At 41.7% G+C, this 23,411-nt stretch overlaps 1 protein-coding gene across 1 annotated transcript in view; it reads left to right on the forward strand.

Moving 5' to 3' along the window:
- The window catches only part of eipr1 (EARP complex and GARP complex interacting protein 1), a 72,988-nt gene that overhangs the window by 22,240 nt on the left and 27,337 nt on the right, over positions 1 to 23,411 (forward strand). The window contains exons 5-6 of the mRNA XM_031321437.2: positions 8,445 to 8,544; positions 18,322 to 18,458. Coding sequence (XP_031177297.1) covers positions 8,445 to 8,544; positions 18,322 to 18,458 — 237 coding nt within the window. The remainder of the gene's footprint in view (positions 1 to 8,444; positions 8,545 to 18,321; positions 18,459 to 23,411) is intronic.

Consider the following 23,411-nt stretch of genomic DNA (forward strand, 5'->3'; position numbering starts at 1 on the left):
CCTTGGTCCCTCTCTCTCTCTCTCCTAAAATATCTTCCAGTATCCATTTGTTCAATGAATTGAAGGATATACTGGTACAATAGCATTAACAGTGACACTATGATATTTAGGGACTGATATTGTTTTAATACTATAGAAATAGCATGCTATATTAATGGTAAAGAATAGAGAGCTTCGGATACCTTACTACGCGAGCTATTTCTTGTATTTCACTCGTTTACACTAGCTAGACTATTGGTTTCTATAGCCAACTAAAATATTCCTTTATCTTTACCTCAAGTAAATGTAGCTGAAGTGAAGCAAGTAAAAGTCATTAACAACAACTTACAATTTGACTCTGTATCACTCACACAGACCAAAGATTTGTGACGAGACAAGATAAATCCTGCAGCTACTTGCAGCACAGCGGTCTGCAGCATTCTGAAAGCTGCCAGTTTAAACCAATGAGAAGAGACAAGACGGTGTATCATCTTCATAGCCATTGACTCTTTGTACTTCTGTCTAACTTTCGACTTTCCGGCTTTTTTGTAGCTGGATATATTATTTGTTGTTTCTAATTATGAATTTGGATAACGTTAATGATAGTGAGATACTTGCTACAGTTGCATTTCGAGTGATAAATCTGATTTACTGCTGTGTTTTAATGCTGCCTGGCGCTCTCTCTCGTCAGTAACTCTCTACCTCGCTCGTCCACATACCGTTACCGTGCAAGCGGCCTCTCGTGAGCCTCTCTCTAAAACACTGCCATTTCAACCAGTTGACAGTTCGTGAAATAAAAATAAAACAGACTGCAGGGCACGACGACACCAACAGATGAATGGTGAATGAAGATTGATTCCACGTAGTGAGTGATACAGAGTGCACTGTAAAAAAAAAAAAAAAAAAAATCTAATTATTATTTTTCTTATTATTATTTGGGGGGGCTTTTTTGGGGTAGCTTCAGCCCCCCTAAAATAGGCCTAACGACGTCCCTGGTGTGGGGAATTGGCAAATTGGCGCCCATGCTTTCTGAGAAGGTACCGTGCACAGAGAAGCTGTGTGTGATGGCGAGGGGGGAGCGGGGGACAGTTCACCTCTGGGTCGAACGGGTTGCTGGGCATAGGCGCCAATACTATTGGTGCTCCGCTAATATTGAGCACCCACGAAGCTGATCGCGGTTATGTGTCAGTTAAACTTTTCATCTCCAATCCTATCCTGAGTTGAAAGATAGCCTACTTTACGGCTTTATTATCAAGTTCATAGGCGTGTGTGTTCGTGTCGGTCGTCTGAAATGCAAACAGTTGCTAACCTGACACAGGAACCATCTGAGAAGCCGTCATTCGGAAACTGTTTAGGAAATGGTATCCATGTTAAAATCATACCCAGAAGCAGGGCTGTACCATTAATAGAATTTTAATCGTGATTACGATTTTGGCTCCTAACGATCACATAAAACAGAGTAATCGAGAAGAACAATTATATTGCACATTAAGTTTACAAGTAAACTCTTATTTCGTCTTGTGCTCTGAATGGAAAAAAAAGTTTCCAAAGTCTTTCAATTCAAAGTCTATGATTAATCGTGTTAAATAATCATGATTTCAATATTGACCAATATATGCAAGGTTAAGATTTTTTTTCTATAGTTGATCAGCCTCACCCAGAAGGAGGAAAGACACACACACACACACACACACACACACACACTCACACACACACACACACACACACACACACACACACACACACACACACACACACACACACACACACACGTGTTTGTGTTCGCTGTTGGCTTTGTACATAAGGGGCTGGGATTAAACTCATATGGATGCAAAGCACAGCAAAGAAGGGTAACAATCTGATGAGCAAGAGCCATAGAGGGAGACAAAGAGAGAGACAGTGCATCTGCGTCCCAGACGTGGATATATGGGGCTGTAAAACCTCCATAGCTCTCCCCGACAGTATTTACATACCATTCCAGTAGCCGGTGTGCCAGCTTGTTGCAGAGCTCAAGGTCAAATGCACATAACTTATATTCTTTAATTAGAGAGGAAGGCAATCTGAGATGCTGTGCACCTTACTGTCTCTGCCTCTCCCTCTTCCTCTCTCCCTTGCGTAAGTTAATTGATACTATAGGGAAGCATACAGTGTGTAAATCTCAAAGTGGTGGTGAGTATATTTTAATTGGTCCTATGGTGTGCTGATTTATGTGTTTGCTAGTGTATGCCCGTGAGAGCGAAGGAGAGGTTGTATCTGACGGGCTGCAGTATCCATCTATAAGTTCTGTGAGCTGCAGTCAGTTGCCCCACTGAGCTATGTGTGTACTTGAATTAATCACATTGTGGGGACAGACACTCGTTGGCCACTTTATGAGGTACATGGGTTCAACTGCTTGTTAACGGAAATATCTAATCAGCCAATCACGTGGCAGTAACTCAATGCATTCAGCAGACAATCTGCTGAAGTTCAAACCAAGCATCAGAAAGGTGATTTCAGTGACATTGAACGTGGCATTGTTGGTGCTTTGAGTATTTCAGAAACTGCTGTTCTACTGGGATTTTCACGCACAACCATCTCTCGGTTACAGAGAGAATGGTTTGAAAAAGAGAAAATATCCAGTGAGTGGCAGTTCTCTGTGCGAAAATGCCTTTTTTGATGGCAGAGGTCAGAGGAGAATTGGCAGACCGATTCGAGCTGATAGAAAGGAAACAGTAACTCAAATAACCAATCATCACAACCGAGGTATGCAGAGGAGCTCTGAACATGTCGAAAGTTGAAGAAGATGGGCTACAGCAGCAGAAGACCACACCAGGAAACTAACCCCCAATTTCCACCGGTTGCGGAACGGCTGAGGAACGTCGGCGGAGTCATTAGGTTTCCAGTAAAGTCAATGTGTGTATTTCCACTGACTGCGGAACGGCTGCGTTCCGACTGCGTCCCAGCTCCTGCGGTCCGCAGCCCTCCAGAGCAGATACGCAGAGCTTCTATTTTTGCCGGATGCCGGAAAGCTCCGCAGCAATTTAGCACAATTCAGATTGTGCGGGACAGGAAGTTGAGCCCAGAAACAAAATAAAACATCCGGTTAATTTTCAAAATAAAATACACCGTGCTCACGGTGTGGGTCCTCGTGACTACAGCTGTCAGTCATGGCCGCAGCCGTGTCGCAACAAATCCAGACCTGGTGGGTATTGACGGACAGCAGAGCCGTTCCGCAGCGGAGCCGGTCCGCAACCGGTGGAAATAAGGAGTTAGGGCTCCTGCACACTGCCTGCGTGGCGTGAGCGTGTCAGCAGCGTGGCGTGTCCTTTTTTTATTTCGGCTCCCATGTTAACAGGTTAGAGCTTGCACACTGCCTGCGTGACACGCGCGTCTCGCGCCGAAAACGCGTGCATGCTAGAAATAGAACCGACGCCTATTTCTCACGCGACACGCAAGAATGTTGGAAGCATTTCCAGGCAAAATAGAATACGAAAAGATGTTTATATGTCATTTTGACACAAATACATTTTAATAAATGACATGTTGATGTTTGAAAGTATCTAGGTTTTGACATAAATGCAGATCTAGGCCTAAATGTAATAAAAAAAAAAAAATGTTTTCAAATATTGCATCTGTCAATACAGAACGAAATATTCTGCAACCTATTTTGCGGTCAATACTGCCGATGTTGTCTTTGCTGTTATCAAATCAGTATATATTTATGTTTAACATGAAGTATACTACTGCTTGAGTGCAGTAAATCAATGGGAAACATACATGTGTACAGACAAGGCTAGCAGCAGCAGCGCCGCGTCAGACACCTTTCTGGTGTGCAAAGACAGAAAAATCTACGCAGCCGCCACGCAACAGAAACACCACGCTCACGCCATGCAGGCAGTGTGCAGGAGGCCTTAGGCTACAATTGGCGCTGAGTGTCAATTTTCTTTTGTGATATTCAGATGGTAGGGTCAGAATCAAAGCATGGATCCATCCTGCCTTGTATCAACGGTTCAGGCCATTGGTAGTGTTGTCACGAGTTTATTAACCAGTGGGAAATTGTCCTCACCATGTCATCCCTACTGTATATTGGGAGAGATTGGTATTTTTTTCAGTATTGGGGGACACACGAGTCGACACCCCAACCCCAACCCCCCAAAAGAATGAAAATGTGCGTGTGTGCGCTTCCTGCTCCTCAGGAGGGCAGTAAAAGCTACCCCTCAGCAGTCATGAATTTATGGCCCTTATAAACACCGTTCCTCTCTCCCTCCTCTGCCTCCTCTCCTCATCCCCTCCCTCTCCCTCTCCCTGCTCCACCTTTTTCTAATAGGTCTATGCATATTTGAAACTTGGATTAAATCCAAAAGCAAACTCTAACTTTGTCTTCCCTCCCTTGCTCTGTCATTTCTTTTATCTCTGGCGAACACTCTCCTTCTATAACGCACACGCTCTCTCAAACACTGGCGTTGTTGCCGCTGCTTCAAGTTGACAAATGAGTCCAAGAAACTGGAGTTGTCTAATAGATGAACTCCTTAAATAAATGGCATCATTTCGTAAACCTCTAATGACAGCAGCTTAAGAGCTGTGATGGGCTCAGACATCCAAACCTCCAGCCAGACCACGGCTGCACCTCTGTGACATTTTACATCCTTTAACCCAGATTAGACACAGATATATATATATATTTTTTTTCTTGAGCTGGAAAGTCACACTAAATCAAACCCTTAACAAGCATGTAGCAGCTTTTCCAGGCCAAGGTTATGTTTAGCTTATTGCCGGGTCTCTGACTGCACTGACATATTGCTTTTCAAGTCGACAGGTCTCAGAGTTAAAAGCACTGCTTTCTCACTTGGGTTGTGTCCTCTTGTAGTTGTGCCTCTGCCTACATTGCAGAGCTGCTATCCAAACTAAGAAGAACGACAAAAGAATACAAGTGAACAATGGAAGTACAAAGCAACAGTTTGGGCTCCAGTGTGTCAGGTCTGGTTAGGTCCCTATGGCTTACGCACAGAATACATATTTCAAGTAGAGCGCAGTGGAGAATCACAGCTCCAAGAAGCATGCCGTGAGGAATCAATACTCTGCAGAAAGTAGTATGCAGGGAGGAATCAAAGCTAAGTATGCAGGAAAAGCTTCCACTTCTTTAACACCACTGAGGCAACCCTGTATCCCACTGCTGTGTTTGAACACCAGATTGACAGAATTGGGCTGCTGGATTTGCTGATAAGTACCAAATGTGCAGAACTTAGTTGTATGCTGTTGTCACTTTCTTTAGCAAATACTAAACAGCTGCTGCAGCCTAACCTTTTGCAGGTTAACCAGGCTCCAGATAACGTTACACTTTTTTAAAGGACTTTCTTTAGGCAGACATAAAGTAACATGGCAAAACTGCACACACAAAACTAAACAACAACAACAACAACCTCTTCTGGCTGTTGGTAGTGACACTGACACCTACTGTAAGTGTGGGTTACAGAAGCTTGAAAGAAAGTGTGAATGAATTGTATAGTAACCAAGGAAATGTATTTGGAATCACACAAAATTAGACATTTAGAAGAAATGGGGGGAGGGGAAATGTAGAAATAATGAACTATCTTGTTTTTTTAAAGCTGCAGTTGGTATAAAGGAAAAAAACAATGCCAGAATTTCAAGTAGAGTGAGACCTCTTTCTGCTGCTCTCTCTCTCTCCCCCCTATGTCTGCAGAACAGCCAATAGGAACGCTCTCTCTTTCTGAAATGACCTGTAATTGGCCAACGTCTCCTGTCATGGGCTAGATTTTCTAAAGCCTGAAAACAGAGGAAGGCCGGAGGCTAGTTTTCTCTCAGATCACTTGAATTACAATACGCTGAAAGGTTATTATGGAATATTTACCCAACAACGACAAAAATATTCTGCCTACCACAGCTTTAAGTGATTTTAAAGGAATAGTTAAACATTTTGGTAAATATAGTTGCTTCTTTCCGAGAGTGATGAGAAGATCAATATGAAAAAATCCCAGTACTTCTGTGCACCAGGTCTGAGTATTGTACAGGTATCGATACCCTGGAAATCCAAAGATCTCATGAGAGCACAATTTGAATTTGCTCAGCGAGTCACTCTGGCAATGAGTAATGACGCTCATTACCCATCTCAGTCCCTCCCCCCCTTTCTGCTAAAGCCCAAACTGTCTCCTAAGGCCCTCCCACCACAAGGGAGAATGAATGCGTGTGCATGAGCAGTGATTGACACGCAGTTAGACACCCCCCCTGGCCCCGATTGGTGCATCTGAACAGGGAGCTGTGGATTTTTGCAAATCGCACTACAGGCTGTAGGTGGTGCCAGAGGAGGCAGATTATTTTTTAATTACCAGCTTCATGTAGTTCTACTGGAACATAGGGTCAGTTTCAGAAAATGTGACAGAAAGTTAGTTTTATAAGTCTAACCTACTACATCTTTAATCTTTCGGATTTGGGTCTGGATTTCCAGGCTAAGGTATCGATACAGGCAGTGACCACAGGTTTTGGCTTTGGTTACTGGCGGCCTCACTCTCTCGACAAGACTTCGGGAAACCACACACAGTCACTGCACCCAGTACAGTAGTTCCCTAAGAAATAGTTCCAGCTCGTAACTCCCTGTGAAACCACAAATTGTCCTTTCTATATTTTGTGTTTATGTACAGAACAGACACGTTGTACAAGGACAGAGCCAGGCTAGCTGTGCTAAACCATGATAAACCGTAAGCAAAAAAAACCTGAATGACATTCCCGTCATACTCAGCTGTACTCTGCAAATGTTGGCATATTAACATGCTGAACTAAAATAGTGAACATGGTAAACATTCCTGCTTAACATCAGCATGTTAGCATTGTCATTGTGAGCATGCTGACATTAGCATTTAGCTTAGTGAGTACTGCCTCTCAGAGCTGCTGGTGTAGCTGTACACTGTTCGTCTTGTTTAATCATTTTCAATATTTAATCTCATAAAAAGACCAAAACCAAGAATATCAATTGATCCTAGTAACACAGTTTGTGTGTGTATCAAAGAATCTGTGCCATGAAGCACCACGTTCATTCATTACCATGAGAGCGAGCGCACACACACACACACACACACACACACACACACACACACACACACACACATACACACACTATAGTTCCTTCTTTTATTACATTTTTTTTAAATTTGTTTTCACATTGTACAGAAAAGACAAACTCATATAACCAAACACCCCCCCACCCCTCAAATACCAGACATAAACATAAAGACACTACACATAACCAGTTGTCGATAAGGAAAAATAAATTGTAAAAGTAAAGAATACAAGATTTTGCAAGATACATTCCCTCAACAAAAGTTAAGGGCTGCCGGATATCGTAAATGTCTAATCTTCTTACTGTGGACCTTCAACTACTGAACCCTGCACTGACTTTGGCGCACTCGCACAGGGACTCATATTCATTCATATTCTTGTATATGTCTTCTTATGTAAAATCATATCATATCTTAGAGAGAGAGAGATAGATAGACGTAGACAGACTGTACATATGTTCACTCATTCAGGGATCCGGTGTAGCTGCTCAGTGTTTTACTTTATCTTTATTTTTCTTTGTACTTCTGTATTTTTATTCTGTTTATCTTGGTTTAGTTCTGTACTTTTACCTCTATCTCTCCTATGTTTCATTCTCATTGCTGTTATGACACCTGAATTTCCCTCTGGGGATTAATGAAGGTTTATCTTTTCTTATCCTATCTTAAAAGCTATAGTGCCCAGCCCTAACAATTTGTCGATTTCTTTTTTTTTTTATGGAATTTGATGGCAAAAAGAAAAATATCAGAACGCCAGTCTTAACATATAACCCGAATAATGTGTAACATTTTTGGAATTTCCTTGTTGACACTGTACATGCAGGATACATGCATCCAAACATTTGCATGCATTCCCAGACATGATCTGGAAATGCATGCAGATGCTTAAAATCAGTTTAGCTGTGATATTGTACAATATGCTGTATTTAGCCATCGTGTGAAATCTAGTCTATGTCCTTGACATTCCACATCCGGGATTGCTCCGTTGCCGACGGAAATTTCGCAGGACTTCACTCATTTAGGCCGGATGTCCGTTACCTTCTGCTTTCTTTGTGTTGGAATTTTAAACTCCGGTGGATTTATGAGGACTATGGTCAACTGCTCCTCAGATCTCTGCAGGGTAAATCCAGACAGCTAGCTAGACTTTCTGTCCAATCTGAGTTTTCTGTTGAGCGACTGAAACAACTTTTGAATGTACACATGTTCCACCACAACAGGTTGGTGGAAGGTTTGGCAAAGCGAGACTATGTGAAACCTGACCAACAAGCTCCATTCCCGAAGTCTGCAGTATTTGTGGATGAGCCTGTATGCATGCAACATCTGTATTCTAATTGACTGTGTGTGTGTGTGTGTGTGTGTGTGTGTGTGTGTGTGTGTGTGTGTGTGTGTGTGTGTGTCTTTGTCTTTGTGTATTTACAGCGTGCTGTGGGAGCCCATGGGGGATGGCAAGCGTGTGATTTCATTGGCTGATAACCACGCACTACTCTGGGACCTGCAGGAGAGCTCCACACAGGCCACGGTAACACACACACACACACACACACACACACACACACACACACACACATATATATATATATACTGTATGCCACAGTACAGACACAGACACACACCATATCACACAATAGATAACTCATTATTTGATAACCACCATATCGTATTGGTGTTATCAGCGCACACATCCTCTCTCTGCGACAGTGTCCACTATTCATTCTGTCACACACACACACACACACACACACACACACACACACACACACACACACAGTATCTAGGCCGGTTTGTAAGATACAGCCACTTTAATATTGTTCTGTTCAGGTCTCTCCCACAGTGATAGTAATAGCGAATTTATGTTTTTAAATGTTTTCAATTGCTTTTTAATGTTTTATGTAACACACTTCGGATTACCTTGTGTGTCTTATATATAATGTTTGCCTTTCTTTCTTTAAATTAGAGATGGTCTGATACCATTTTTTGCTTCCTGATTCCGATACATGAACTTGCGCATTGGCCGATACGGAGTACTGATCCGATACCAGTGTGTCAAATATTTGATTATGTTTTAACAGCTGTATACTGTATATACTATCCCTGTATGGATGTGATATAATTGCTATCATTGTTGTACGGCCTGGCTCGGGTTAAACTCTTTGTAAAGCATGAACAACAAAAGACAGAGAATGATTGTCCTAGAACTTTCTTTTATTATGCAGTTTGACATTGAGTCATAACGGGAAAACAACATAAATAAAATACTTTTAAAGTAGATTTTCTTCTGGGCTAAATTACGCGGTATCCGAACGGTGCATAAACTCAAGTACCTTACGATACCGATACCAGCATTTTAGGCGGTATCGGAGGCTTTTCTGATACAGGTATTGGAACATCTCTAGTTTAAATAGTTCTTCACCTGTTACCTCTCCGTCAGCTCCGCAAAATCTTTTGCCTATTTTACAAATATTAGTGCTTTATGGGGTTGATGTAGGACGGTGATGCCATGTGGCTATGAGTCCCTCATCAGGATCGGTAAATCAACCTGCCAGTTTCCTGCCGAGTCTGCTAACCTGGGCTACGTTCTAAATATTGATTAAACAAGAAAAGTGACTCTTGTCTTGTTATGTCGTGTGAAAATTGTGTTGTAAACACAGCAGTCTTTTTTTTTTTTGTATCTGTCATTGGGCTAATTTGCCTAATTTTCAATTCTTCAGAATGTGATGAAAATTCAAAGAGGAACGCACAAAAGGGCCTTTTTCAAGTCCCAGTTTAATCCCTGAGTGTAGTTCTTGTGGTTTCATCGTTCCTCCATCCCCCACTCTTCTAGGAAGGCTTTCCACAATATTTTGGAACCTGGCTACATGAATTAGTACCCATTTGAAGTAAAAGTAGAAATGCCATTGTCTGAATTTAAATGCATCATTACAAGTCAAAGCCCTGATTGTAGAAATGTAAAAGTACAGAAGTATTATCCGTAAAACGTACTTAAAGCTCCACTGTGTAATGTTTTGAATTGATTCTTAGCAAAAAAAACCTTTGTTCTTTCACAAATATGTGCTCATTTATGTGTAATTACTTCCACCAACTAATCAATTTATTCTCGTAAGCGTAGAATCTGCCATTCAGAATCATTCAGAATACATACGAGCGGGTTGCTCGTATGTATTCTGCCATGTTGTGCCTCCATCTTTAAAATACATTAGCCAAAGAGGGACATACCTCCGCCTTTCGCACTTTTAGGCACCGTGACGAATGCCAGGGGGAGATTACTCGATCTGCCGGCAGATGTGACAGCCTGTTGAAGATGGAGGATCACGCTGATACTTTACTAACATTAGCTTGCATTCGTTTTGGAACCTGATAGCTGATGTTAGCAATGAAATGGTACCAAAATAACGAAAACATAAAACTATTATTACACTGGAAGGAACACTCAGGGACAAAGTCGTACTTCTTGGAATAATACGGCCACCGTAGGAGTTAAAACGCGATCGGAATGGGAGGAGCTAGAAAGTAATATTCAGTTGGTTGTCATATACAATTTCACCGCTAGATGGGAGAAATTCTTACACAATGTAGCTTTAAATTATCAACAGTAAAAGTACACATGCAGAATGGCTTCTTTCAGAGTGTATTTTTCATATGTTATATTATTGTGTTATTATCACTTATGTAAACATCATTGTAATGTTTTAGATATAATAGGTATATAGATACTATGTATACTTCTGGGTAGATTAATTGCATATTGCTGCATCATTTTGTTGTGTCAAATGTTTTTTTATATAAAATCTTCATCTGAACAGTAGCAATAAATGTAGTGAAGTAAAAGTAAAAGTAGAATATTTCCCTCTGAAATGTAGTGGAGTAGAAACATAACAGGAAAGGGACAAACACAAGCAGTTGTCAGAGATCTGAGCAACATTTTCTATGCATTAGTACTCAATCCTGTCTTTATTCCTACGATGCAGAAATGCACAATAATGGCCTTTTAAAAGACTAAAAATAAATGGATCACTATGTAACCAGTGTGTAAGTACATTTGGTCAGTTCCCTTGTAGTTGTGTCCTTCCTAATGCAAGGTGAAGAGGCTCTTCACTGTAAATTCCCTGTCTCCAACCCGCCGGCTTTGCAATTAAAATGCCCATTATGTATTTAAAGGCTCGAGATAATGGTGTGTGTCAGGTGTGCATTTGTCTGAGAATGAAGTAACAGAGTAGTGTTGTGTGTGTGTGTGTGTGTGTGTCTGTGTGTCTGTGTGTGTGTGTGTGTGTGTCAGTAAGCTGACCCTTTTGAACAATCTGTGGTCAGTTTGGATAAGTGTGTTTCTCTCACCCTGTCTATGTGTGTCTGTTGCTGATGTTCTCCATTAATTGATTATTGATTATTCATTAACATTCACATCGATCAAGGTTCAAATCACAATGATGGGTTTTATTTTGGTTAATTTAACATTGTCCCCGTTTTACAGAAAATGCAATGGTTTCAATTGTTGACCAGTTGGAGCTGTCCATTGTATTTACATTACTGCCAGGCAGTTGGAAACATACACAGTGGGATTACCAAATTGTGGAGAGGTTCGTCATGTTCCAGGATGACTGAAAAGTCTGCCATTTTCATTTCTGTTCTTTCAGAACATGGCCTAAGAGCATCATTTGTTCCTACTATGCCTTGTGTATTTGGATATTAGCTTCAAGTTAGCGTTGTTCTATCTGTGTTGAGCATTTACATTCTCCAGCTCTGTTGGCAAATTGAAGTCAGGAAAAGTTTTCTAACTGCTTTACAATGTGTTTAAGCACAGATCTTTCCCTTTGGGCTACGTATGTACTATATGCATCTTTAACACTCCTGTTTGTGTAACTGTAACTGCAGTCTGTGTTTATTTGCTGCAACCACTAGCAGCAAATGCATAATCTTTAGAGACACCAACTGTCTTTGTCCAGAGTACGCAAGCGCTGTGATTATGTGACTTTATCATAAACATTGCATTGTTCAGTTGGCTGTGAACATGACAAACCACACTTCAACATTTACAGCGGAACATGTCATCCTGTCCGACAAGCTAAATACTGTATGGCGGTGCTGCTATATACAAAGCTTAATAAAAACCATGAGGATAAATAGCTCCACCTGGTGGACAATTTAAAACATAAGGGAAACAATGAACCAATACTCAGTGCCTGTAACTTGTATGTACTATATGTGTTCTGCTTGTAATAAATTCTGTGTGTGTGTGTGTGTGTGTGTGTGTGTGTGTGTGTGTGTGTCCTGGGCCATGACCCCACTGTGAGGTCGAGTAGGACCATGGAGGCGTGGGGGTTGCTGATTCTATCCCCTGCTCAGCTATTAAAGCCTGTACCAAGGGAGAAGGAGAGAGGTGGAAAGTAATGGGGAGAAAGTGGTATAATGAGAAAGGGCGGATGGAGAAAGAGGGTGCCATAGAGGACCCGACTGATTGGAAAGATGGCGATTAGAAGGGAGAAAGAGGGAGATATAAGGAAAGAGTGGGCTTGATGAGGAGAAAGGGAATGAAAAGAGGAGAAAGAGCTTGGCAGCCAAGACAAATTCCTCCAGTGCTGATGAGAATGCTAATCTCCTTCCCTCTCTCCGTCCCTCCTTTCATCCCACTCTCTTCTCTCTCATTCCCTCTATCTGTCAGAGGGTGATGTGTTCATCTCAAGCCGTGTCCAGCTGCAGTATAGATGTGTGTCTCTCTCTCATGAGCCTGGCCTAGATGTGTGTGTGTGTGTGTGTGTGTGTGTGTGTGTGTGTGTGTGTGTGAGTTCAGTGTGGATGTTTGCGTGAGTGTGTGTATGCATAAATAAAAGAGGATCATGTGCATAAGCTTACCAGTCTGCATTGTTTGAAGGAGAGAGAGAGAGAGTGTGTGTGTGTGTGTGTGTGTGTGTGTGTGTCTGCATGTCGATGGCTCATCAATTAGAATCGCTGGTGAAATTGAGTAAGAACATCTTCCCCGGCTCACAGCACACCCACACACCTTGTCCTGCACATCTGCTCACACACGCACACAAACACATGCGCACACACACACACACACACACACTCTTTCTTCCGAAAACTAGAGAAAGCATAAATGCATGGCGATTTGACAGATAGCTTTGCATTAGTGCCGCTTGCGTCCTAAATGAATGCGTCCCCTAGTGTTGTGTGTGCTGCCTTGTTAGGGCCCCTAATTTGGTTAGTGCTTTAATAAAGCTGGGAATCTGGGATGCACGACTCTCACGCTTTGCTGCTGCACCACTTGGGTAGCCGCAGAGAGGAAGAGTCCTATTCCAAGCTTCCCACTGATCATGGAGTTTACAGAGTAAAGAGGCAGACGAAGAGGAAGTCAGAAAAACACCCTGCACTCACTGTTGTGTACATAAATGAACGCAATCAAATTCAGGGCAACCAGCTAACCCTGCCCATCTTATAAAACCCTGTGGGTCCCCAACAGTGGGACATAATGGAAGAAGGTGTGTGTTCAGATGTCAAAATTATACCCCACCCACATATTAAATTTCACTCTGAGATATGTGACACCCGATCAAGTTCCATGGGATACAGTCACAAAACCCCAGAATGAATTCAGACTATTTTATCACGATTATCAATGATAATAATGACATCACAGCAGAGAAAGCTGTTCTATCTAGTAGTTTCTCAACAAAACGTTCCGCCATTGTTGTTGTCATTTTGTCACAGTCTTCATCTGACCTTACTTTATACCCTGATGTACTGACCTCATTCATCTGCTTGATTACATTTTGGAATTTAAGCAGAAGTATGCTATGCTTGAAACAAAGTGTCAGACCTGTGTATGTAGCTGTTCTGAATGCCCCGGCCCCAGTAAGACTAAAGGTCCAGACACACAGAGCCGATAATCGGCCGTTGAACAGTCTGGCGAGGTCAGTGACTCGAGTCTGTTCGGTGTGTTCCGTGCCGTCGTCCGTCCGAGGGGCCGCCGGCCTTCATTTTGGCCGATTTGACATGTATAATCGTCGCGGCACTGGCGGCAGTCGGACTCAAATGACCCATCTGATTGGTAGAGTGCTAACCTGGAAACAGGGAGCGGAATGAGCGTGACTAGAGTCTCTCAAAACCTGACGAAAATCTTTTAAACTGACCTTTGTTGATCTGAAATGAAGACAGATTCAGCAACTGCACGGCCTATTTCTCGCTTAAAATGTTTTCAGAAACACGTTTCGGTGAACTATTTTAGTACAATATGAGATCGTATTCTGAACAAGCCGCCATGACAGTCTGTCTTTGAATTTACGGAGAAACCGGACCCACGTGACGCGTTCATCCAATCAGCTGCCGGTTTTCATTTTTGGGCGACCATACAGGCCGCCTGCTGTTATGGAGACGTATTACGTCTCGTCACTTTGGTGTGTTCTGAGGCACTTTTTTGACCAACTCGGGGAGACTAATCAGTCCAACTGCCTTTTCTGCCGAGGGTCGGCCGTCTGGTCGGTGTGTCTCGACCTTAGGGCTACGTTCACACCGCAAGTCTTAATGCTTAATTTTTTGTTTGGCTGTTCACATTACCTTTTAAAACGTGGCCTATATCAGATTCCAGTGTGAATGGTTTGCAGTTTCGAACTGACCCGCATGCGCAGAAGAACAATAACAATGACATCAGAAGCAGCGCGCTGTTGCACTAAAGTTAGAGAGGTTATGGAGGAAGTAAGAATTTTCACTTTTAGTTCAAAATGTTTGTGTAATGGCAGCCATAAGATTGATGAGCAGGTGCTGAGGAGGAGAAGAATGAAGAGAAAGACAGCCAAATTGGCTATTTTGGCCTTTTGCGGGGTTATGGCTGCAAATTCACTACAGAGGTCTTGTCTTCCTTTTTAATTTTGCTGTCTGTGTCTAGGGCTAACTCCCGCCGGCGCATAATTGTGACAAATGTCCATGTAGATTGACGTAAAAGTCTAATCAAATCCGCCTTGGTTGTTCACACTGTGGCCGCATTGAAAAAAAACAGACTTGGGTCTGATTTAGGACCACATATGGAAGTGGTCTAAATCTGATTTGAAAAAATCAGATCTGGGCAAGATTTGAGTTTTTTTGATTTGGGCCACTTTTGCCTGCAGTCTGAACGTAGCCTGAGTCACCGTTACTGTCGCGGCTGGTGAAAACCCTGCTTTCTTTCTCACCTCCACGCAGCTGGTAGATGGCTATGTAAAGTGGCCGCGCTTCTCGGATTGTTCCAGAAATTGTTTTAAAACAAGCATATCAGAAATGTAAAGGTGTTTTAACTTCTGCAATGCCTTTAATCAGATAAGTTGCAGCATGTTTGATGTGATCATTGGTATGCTCAGTAATCATAACCCGACCTGAAGAAGGCACTGATTTAATCATGCAAATCCATGGGAAAGTTATGGAAGGCCACAGAGGGAAACCTGCTTCTCTCCTTTTTTTTATCTGCCCCTCTTCTTTTGCCACCTCTCTTCAGCTCCTTTCTTTTCACTCGTTTCCTTTGTTTTCTTCTTTTACCCTCTTTGTTCGCCTTCCTTTCATCCTATCTGCTTTTCTTTCTCAGTCTTCCTCCCTCCCTCCCTCCTTGCTGCTCTGTCGGCCTGTCTCTACCTCCCTCTGTCCTCTCTAGCTGAAATAATGAGAGTGTACCAGGGAGCTGTGCGGTGACGGGGCGATCGATGATCCCTGCTCCAACAGGCAGAGACGGGGGAGAGGGAGAGGGAGAGAAATGGGAGAAGGAGAAAGATGAGGATAAAAACCTGCAGATAGTCAGAGAGCAGGGGAAAATGGAGCAGTGGGATGCTGCTTTTTAGAATTGTTAGATGCATCATAGTTTAAGGGGAAAGATAACCATTTCCAAAACAAGCCTGCTGAATTAATTGGATTCCATTTTTTTGAAAGTAGGCTGATGAAGTGATATGCTTTATAATTCAAAGTCCTTGAAGTGTTTTGACTTTGATTAATTTCACCTTCATTGTTGCTCTGTGAAACATGCGTAGCAGGTTTGATAGATATCCAGTGACAAGCATGTCGTCTTTTTTTTAAAAGCCTTAAATGCTGCGATTTAACCCGACTGCCTTTCAGCTAAACGGCTCCCGTTTCTAGATCCCTGTGACATTTTGTCAGTTAAATGTTTTTGTTTTTTTCTGTTGAAATACCTAAGAAATTACAATAACTTTGAATGATTTTCAACCAGCCTAAACAGGCTGGTTTGATTCAGCTTTCAACACTCATCCGTCTTAAATCCCCCAAGGGCTCATCTTCGACTCGACAGTTGATCCATAAGTAACTCTGAGCTGAGCGATCTAGTGTATTGATCCCTGCTATGGGACCAAGGACAGCAAGGGGTCAGTAGGCCTGCTGACTGAGCAGCAGGTTACAGAGGAGACAGGTGCATGCTGTTGCCTCCCTAAACCCACACTGGGTGGTTCTGGCTGTATGGGTCCTGATGTGCTGTTGGGCATTGAAATAAGAACAGAACATACTAATCCATATGTTGGAGCGCGTTGCAGGCAGGAGAGTAGCTCTACTTATGTAGAGGGATTGTCATAACATTCGGGTTTTATTTAAGCTTCAGGTGCAGAGCAGATTCTGAGAAAGTATTAATAACACTATCACTCTAGCCTTGCATTTCTGATAAAAGTTCATTTTCCTTAAATATAAAATGTTATGTTACTTTATTATACAGCCTCATCACTGCACACAACCTGCATTAATTGATATACTGGCAATTTGGGACAGGCTGAAAATGCACCATCTGAAACCACATAAGACTGAAATGGCTAATGTGTTGGCAAATGGTTGTCAGTTTACTCATCCAGCAGATGCGGAGCTACATTAGCATCTATTCAAGTTGTTTTCCTGTCCACCTAAGGAATGTTAATACAATGTTTACTCTCCTTTTAGCTCTGTTTTGGGCTCCACCAACTCCTGAGAAAAATATCGAGCTACTAAATGCTCCATTGTGTTTACCTAGCCCGGTTTCAAAACCTCTGACACGCTGCGCTTACATCTCAGACTAGCTCAACAATTCAAATAGGTCTGGAGCTGTGCCCACTGACAGCTGTTTCCTCCAGTTGGAGAAAAAGAAGAACAAACTTTAAAGGTCCCATGTCATGCTCATTTTCAGTTTCATACTTGTCTTTTGGGTTTCTACCAGAACATGTTTACGCTTAAATATTTCAAAAAAAAATGTTTTGTCTCATACTGTCTGTCTGAATATACTTGGTTTGGCCTCTGTCTGAAATGCTCCCGTTTAGCGTCTGTCTCTTTAAGAAAAAAGCCCAGTCTACTCTGATTGGTCAGCATTTTTGGGTCTTCTGCATCTGCCCTCTCGGAGTCTCTGCACCACCATTGCAGCCGGGGAATGACTGTACCGGCACTGTAGCAGATATATATATATATATATATATATATATATATATATATATATATATATAAATATATATATATATATATATTATATATATATATATATATATATATATATATATATATAAAATATATATATATATATATATATATAAAATATATATATATATATATATAAAATATATATATATATATATATATATATAATATATATATATATATATATATATATATATATATATATAAAATATATATTGTGACATCACAACCGTACGGAAGTCCTGATGGCTCGTTTAAAGGCAGTTTCTGAATACGGGCTGTGTGCATTTCTCCGTTGATTGAGTGTTTCGATACTTTCACAGTCCCTAACCCTAACTTGTCATGACAAAAACCGAATGACACTTAATGACAGAAGCATTATGTCATAAACATTTATGACTTTTATAATGTTTGACACGTTCAGTGTCATGTCACTCTTATGTAGATACCTTCAAGTAAAGTGCTACCAACAATTCTTTGTGAGTTTGTCTTCACAAAAAACTCCTTTCACATTGCAATTCATTTGATGAATTGTTAATATTTTATATATATTTTATATATGTATTAGTCTAGTTTTGAATTAGTATAGAGTCTTAAAACTAGGACTGAATCAGACCAAAATGACGTCTTGAGGGAGACATTTATTGCAAAGTAGGTTGAAGTTATTTCAGTAACCGTGTACATTTTTCAGCATGGTGTAAATCTGCAGGAAGTTGGTGTGCCAGTAATGCCCAAAATATGACTACAGAGTCATACAGAACGATTGTAGTCTTGAGTGTATGACTTCTAATAATGCCTTATTATGCTGATTGAGTGCACCGTACCGGCTGAACCTGTCACAGATAATTTGAATGGAATTCACGTCCCTGCTCAGAGATGGTAATGAAGGTGTTGCTGTCCTGTGCAGGTCTCCAACACTGCCACCCTGGAGGGCAAAGGTCAGCTCAAGTTCACCTCGGGCAAGTGGAGCCCCCACCACAACTGCAGCCAGCTCGCCACAGCCAATGACACGGCCATACGAGGCTGGGACCTTCGCACCATGAGGTAAAATAATAATCCAATACATTCTGCAAACATAGTAGTTTGATGTTTTTATTTCAAATGCAAATCCCGATATTGATACTTTAAATGGCCATTGGAAACTTGAAGAAGTACAGATATTTGAGTTGATAAAGCCACGTGTGCGAAATACTGGCTGACAATAAGCCAGTGCCAAGAAGGATAACCTCTAGGCAGTGGTGGAAGCGAGCTTGGGACCGGGAGGTCGGCGGTTCAATCCCCAGACCGGCAGGATAAAATCTGGATGGGGAAAGTGAAAGAGCAGTGCTTGTCCCTCCCTCATTACCACCACTGAGGTGCCCTTGAGCAAGGCCCTTAACCCCAACCGCTCCAGTGGAGCTGCTCAGTAGTCAGCAGATCAGACTGTGGTTGTACTGGGCAGCTTCCAGGTATGAATGTGTAACTGTGTGAATGTGACAGGTCGTCGTTGCAAATGAGAAATTGTTCTCAATCGACTTACCTGGATAAATAAAGGTTAAAAAAATAAATAAAAAATCTTACAAACTAAACAGAGAACCGTATACTGCAACTTTATTGAAAAGAACTAACATCAAATACACATAAAACACCATAAGCAAAACCAGGTTGGTTGTCGAACGTTAAGCACAGTTCACTGGAAATGACTTTGAAGCCACTGTCTGTCTTTTAAGTTCCACGCACCCATTCATGTTTTCATAAACCTTTTTTGATTTATAGTAGTGCTGTCAGTTAAAGCCGTCAATTTTTTTATCGCAACGTTCTTTTTGGCCTAGCAAACTTTTATGTTTTTTTCACATGCTGTTGCAACAACTAGTAACGCTAGAAAAACTACAACACCACACCGGATCTAGCTAGACCGGAAACTAAACAACAGGCACGCTGCACACACTTGTTTGGGCTTGCGAGCCGGCCAAAGAGTAGTAGGCTAACGTTACGTTTTGAGTGGATGGCGAGCGCGAAACACCGAAATGGATGCCAAAAAGATTCTGAATGGAAAGTTGACTTTTAAAAAGTTGCCAAATGGTTCCATTGACAAGACCAAAGTGATCTGTGTGTTTTGTCGTTGTGAACTGAGCTATCATCGCAGCATGTCCAGTCTGAAATACCACTTGATGACCAAGCACACAGCTGATGCCAATTCTCCGCCCCCTCGTCAAAGCCAGGTGACAAAAGCACAAAGCCAGCCAATCCACTTTTCCATGTTGATAAGAGCATTAAAATTGAGAAAAAAATAATTGGACAAAAAGAAATCTAGGGACATTTAGAATAGATAAAAATGTGCGATTAATTGCGAGTTAACTATGACATTAATGCGATTAAATATTTGAATCGTTGAACAGCACTAATTTATAGTTTGTAATTTTCTAATTTGTAGTTTTAAATAAGAACGTAATGTGCAAGATAATGAGGCAGGGAGTTTTCTCTCTTGGTCAATCACGTAAAATGCACTACACATTACTATTACTATTTACTATTACTTTTCAGAATGTAAGTAGCAAAATTAAGGCGTGAAAAAAAAAAAAACTAAATACAAAGCTGCACATTGCTACGATTTTGATCAGTTCTGTTTTTGTCCAGAAAATGACATGAAATGCGCTGTCTGGCGTAATGTTCTCTGTGGAAACGCTAGGACGGCAGTGGTATCAGTGGACTGATTGGCTGAGGGAATCTTGTCTTTTTATGACACATATTTAGTTTGCCTGTGTTTGTTTGTGAATCTAATGATGCGTAGGGCTCTCCTCAGCACATGATGAAGTGCGAGGCGGCGGAACACTAATGTTCCTGCTTGACATGGAGCATGTGTACTACCAAACATTAACCTTGTAACTGCAGGTTATCAGCTACCCACCTTACAACCTCTATCTCTCTCTGTGTGTGTGTGTGTGTGTGTGTGTGTGTGTGTGTGTGTGTGTGTGTGTGTGTGTGTGTGTGTGTGTGTGTGTGCGCATTGATTGTGATTCCTTTGTTTCTGAGGTATGTGGTGAGTGAGTTCAGCAAGTGTGTACGTGTTGGCTCTGCTAGAGGAATAATAATCACTATCCATCGCGAAGAGATTGAGAGGGTGCCGGGTGAAGGAGAAAGAGAGAGAGAGAGAGAGAGAGAGAGAGAGAGAGAGAAAGAGAGAGAGAGAATATATTTACAAGATGTGTATCACAGGCCCAGATAAGATAGTTGAAACATTGATATCACTCCCCTTCAGCCCCATAACAGATTATAGAGTTCCTGCACGCTCCATTTTAGCCTTTCTCTTCCCGCTGTGCTATTTTGAAAGATGCATCAGTGCTGATTTGGCCGTCGGCACAAAGCGACAGAGGGGGCGGCAGCACAGGGCTTGTTAGCGGAGAAAACCGTCTCACCTCTGATATCACAGTGTACAGAAATATATCTTATGCATTACTTTATACACATTTACCCAAAATTGAGCTGGTATCTTTGGAAAGGTTGAGATCTATGCTAATATTTAAAATGAAGTTCTGTGGGTATTAACAATTTTTGTAATGACTGGTCCATCAATGAATCATTGCTTTAAGGCAGTGTTTCTCAAATGGGGGTACGTGCACCCCTGGGGGGTACTCTGGAGGACTGCAGGGGGTACATAAGATTTTTAAGTTACTTCTACTGTCTTTTTTTTCTCCAAGTTTGTTGCTTTTTTCAAGGTTTTTGTCGCTGTTTTTGAAGTTTGTCTCCTTTTTTTTGAAGGTTTTGTCATTTGTTTTGACCTATTCTTGCCTTTCTTACTTTTTTCTACTGTCTTTTTCCTTCGAAGTTTTTGTCACTTTTTTCAAAGTTTGTCGCTTATTTGAATTTGTTGCCACTTTTGTCAACCTAGTGTTGCCTTCCTTTCTACTGTGGGTTTTTTTTTCGAAGTTTTTATTACTATTTTCGACCTATTCTTGCCTTACTTACTTCTTTCTACCGTCTTTTTCCAAGGTTTTGTCAGGGTTTTTTTAAAGTTTTTGTCCCCTTTTTCCATCAGCATTTAAATGTTTTCCTGGTCCAAGGCTGTTGTTTAGTAAATCTATCGCTGACATCGCTGTATTGTTACCGCTGTATTCTACCAAAAATTATACGCGCTGGTTAGGGGGTACATGGCTTAAAAAAAACTGTTCAATGGGGGTACATTATTGAAAAACGCTAGAGAACCACTGCTTTAAGGTATAGATTTCATTTTCATTTTCATTTAGCTCAGACTAGTTACTGTCATTTGAGAGTAATTAGTTATATTACAATATTACTGTCTTTGAATTGTAATGCTTTACACTAGTTTTGCGTTACTTTTGAGTTACTTTTATATTCATAATATTTTGTATAATTAATATGAATATGCAAAGTAACTACAGCTATAAAAATAGAGAAGTAAAACGTACAATAGGCAAGTAGGAGAAAATGAAAATACTCAATTAAAAGTACCTTACAGTTGTATTGAAGTACGGCATAGTTACTTTCCACGGCTGATAAAAATGTAATGATATTTACGTGCAGCAAGCCTAAACATTAATTCCTGACATGTTTCTATCTGTCAGCAGCTCGGACACACTGCTGTCCGCGCTGACGTACCGTCACCTGTTGGGACACAGATGTTGTCCGTACCGTCTCTGGTTCTGGCTCTGACCACGGGAACAGTGACGGGACAGCTCGCTTCAACGCAGCATAATAACTCCTGAAAATAATATCCATCTCGCAAATGTATCTGTCTCTGCAGTCATCTCAACCATCGAATACAGCAACAGGAAATAATACTTAATACTAATACTAAGGAAATAAACACCACTAAATGTCGGGTTAAAATGCATTGTAACTCGCGTTACTGAGATTGTAACGGTTATAATATTACCAAAATTTAATTTGTAATGCGTTATATTACTGCATTACAGCAAAAAGGAATACATTACTGTAATTGCGTTACTTTTGTAACGTGTTACTCCCATCACTGCTCATTAAGTAAGGATTGAATCACTGGGTCAAACGCAGCCCAGTCCTGCACTAGCTCGTCTTCTGTGAAGCTTCAGGCAGTGCTCAGAGCTGAATATAGTGTGCTGCAGAAGTGTGTGTGTGTGTGTGTGTGTGTGTGTGCGCGCACACATGTGTGAAGTGGTTACGAGTAGATAACTTGCAAGTGTGAATGAGCACTGAGTCGTGTGTGTGTGTGTGTGTGTGTGTGTGTGTGTGTGTGTGTGTGTGTGTGTGTGTGTGTGTGTGTGTGTGTGTGTGTGTGTGTGAGTGTATGTGTGTGTGTTCATGCATGCACATCCGTGCGCAAGTGTGAAGTGGTACGAGTGGAAAACTTGCAAGTGTGAATGAGCGGTGAGTCACGTGTGTGTGTGTGTGTGTGTGTGTGTGTGTGTGTGTGTGTGTGTGCGCGTGCGTGCGTGCGTGCGTGCGTGCGTGCGTGTCCATGCCTCTACATAAATGTGGCCTGCTTGTGCATCTGTAAGTGTGTGTGCGGTTTTGTGTGTGTGTGTGTGTGTGTGTGTGTGTGTGTGTGTGTGTGTGTGTGTGTGTGTGTGTGTGTGTCCAGTTGGTGTGGCAGCTGTGTGATGGCAGCCTCCCAGCACGCTCCACTGCCTCCTCAGACGACCTCTGAGGTGTGCCCTCATACACACACACACACACACACACACAAAAGCACACATGAAGGTACACACACACACACACACACACACACAGAAAACACACTCTTATCTTCTTCCCCCTTCTCCCCCCACATTCCCGAGGCTCGTCACCCACTCTGCCAGCCCAATCATGGCTGCCCTGCTCTGAAATAAGGACAGGGAGAACAGCCCAGCAGTGAAGCAGCCGCCTCTAGTTAGTCATCTAAAACCCTGGAGAGGAGCACAGTATCTAAAACACCCCATCTCCCAGACACACAGTGCTTAAAAAAAAAAAATACAAAGATAACACTGCTTATAAAACATATATGGGCAGATCCTGTTCTAGTTTGTATTACTGATGTAATAT

This window comes from Sander lucioperca, chromosome 18, assembly GCF_008315115.2.
Source record: "Sander lucioperca isolate FBNREF2018 chromosome 18, SLUC_FBN_1.2, whole genome shotgun sequence".
In the NCBI taxonomy this organism is placed as follows: domain Eukaryota; kingdom Metazoa; phylum Chordata; class Actinopteri; order Perciformes; family Percidae; genus Sander; species Sander lucioperca.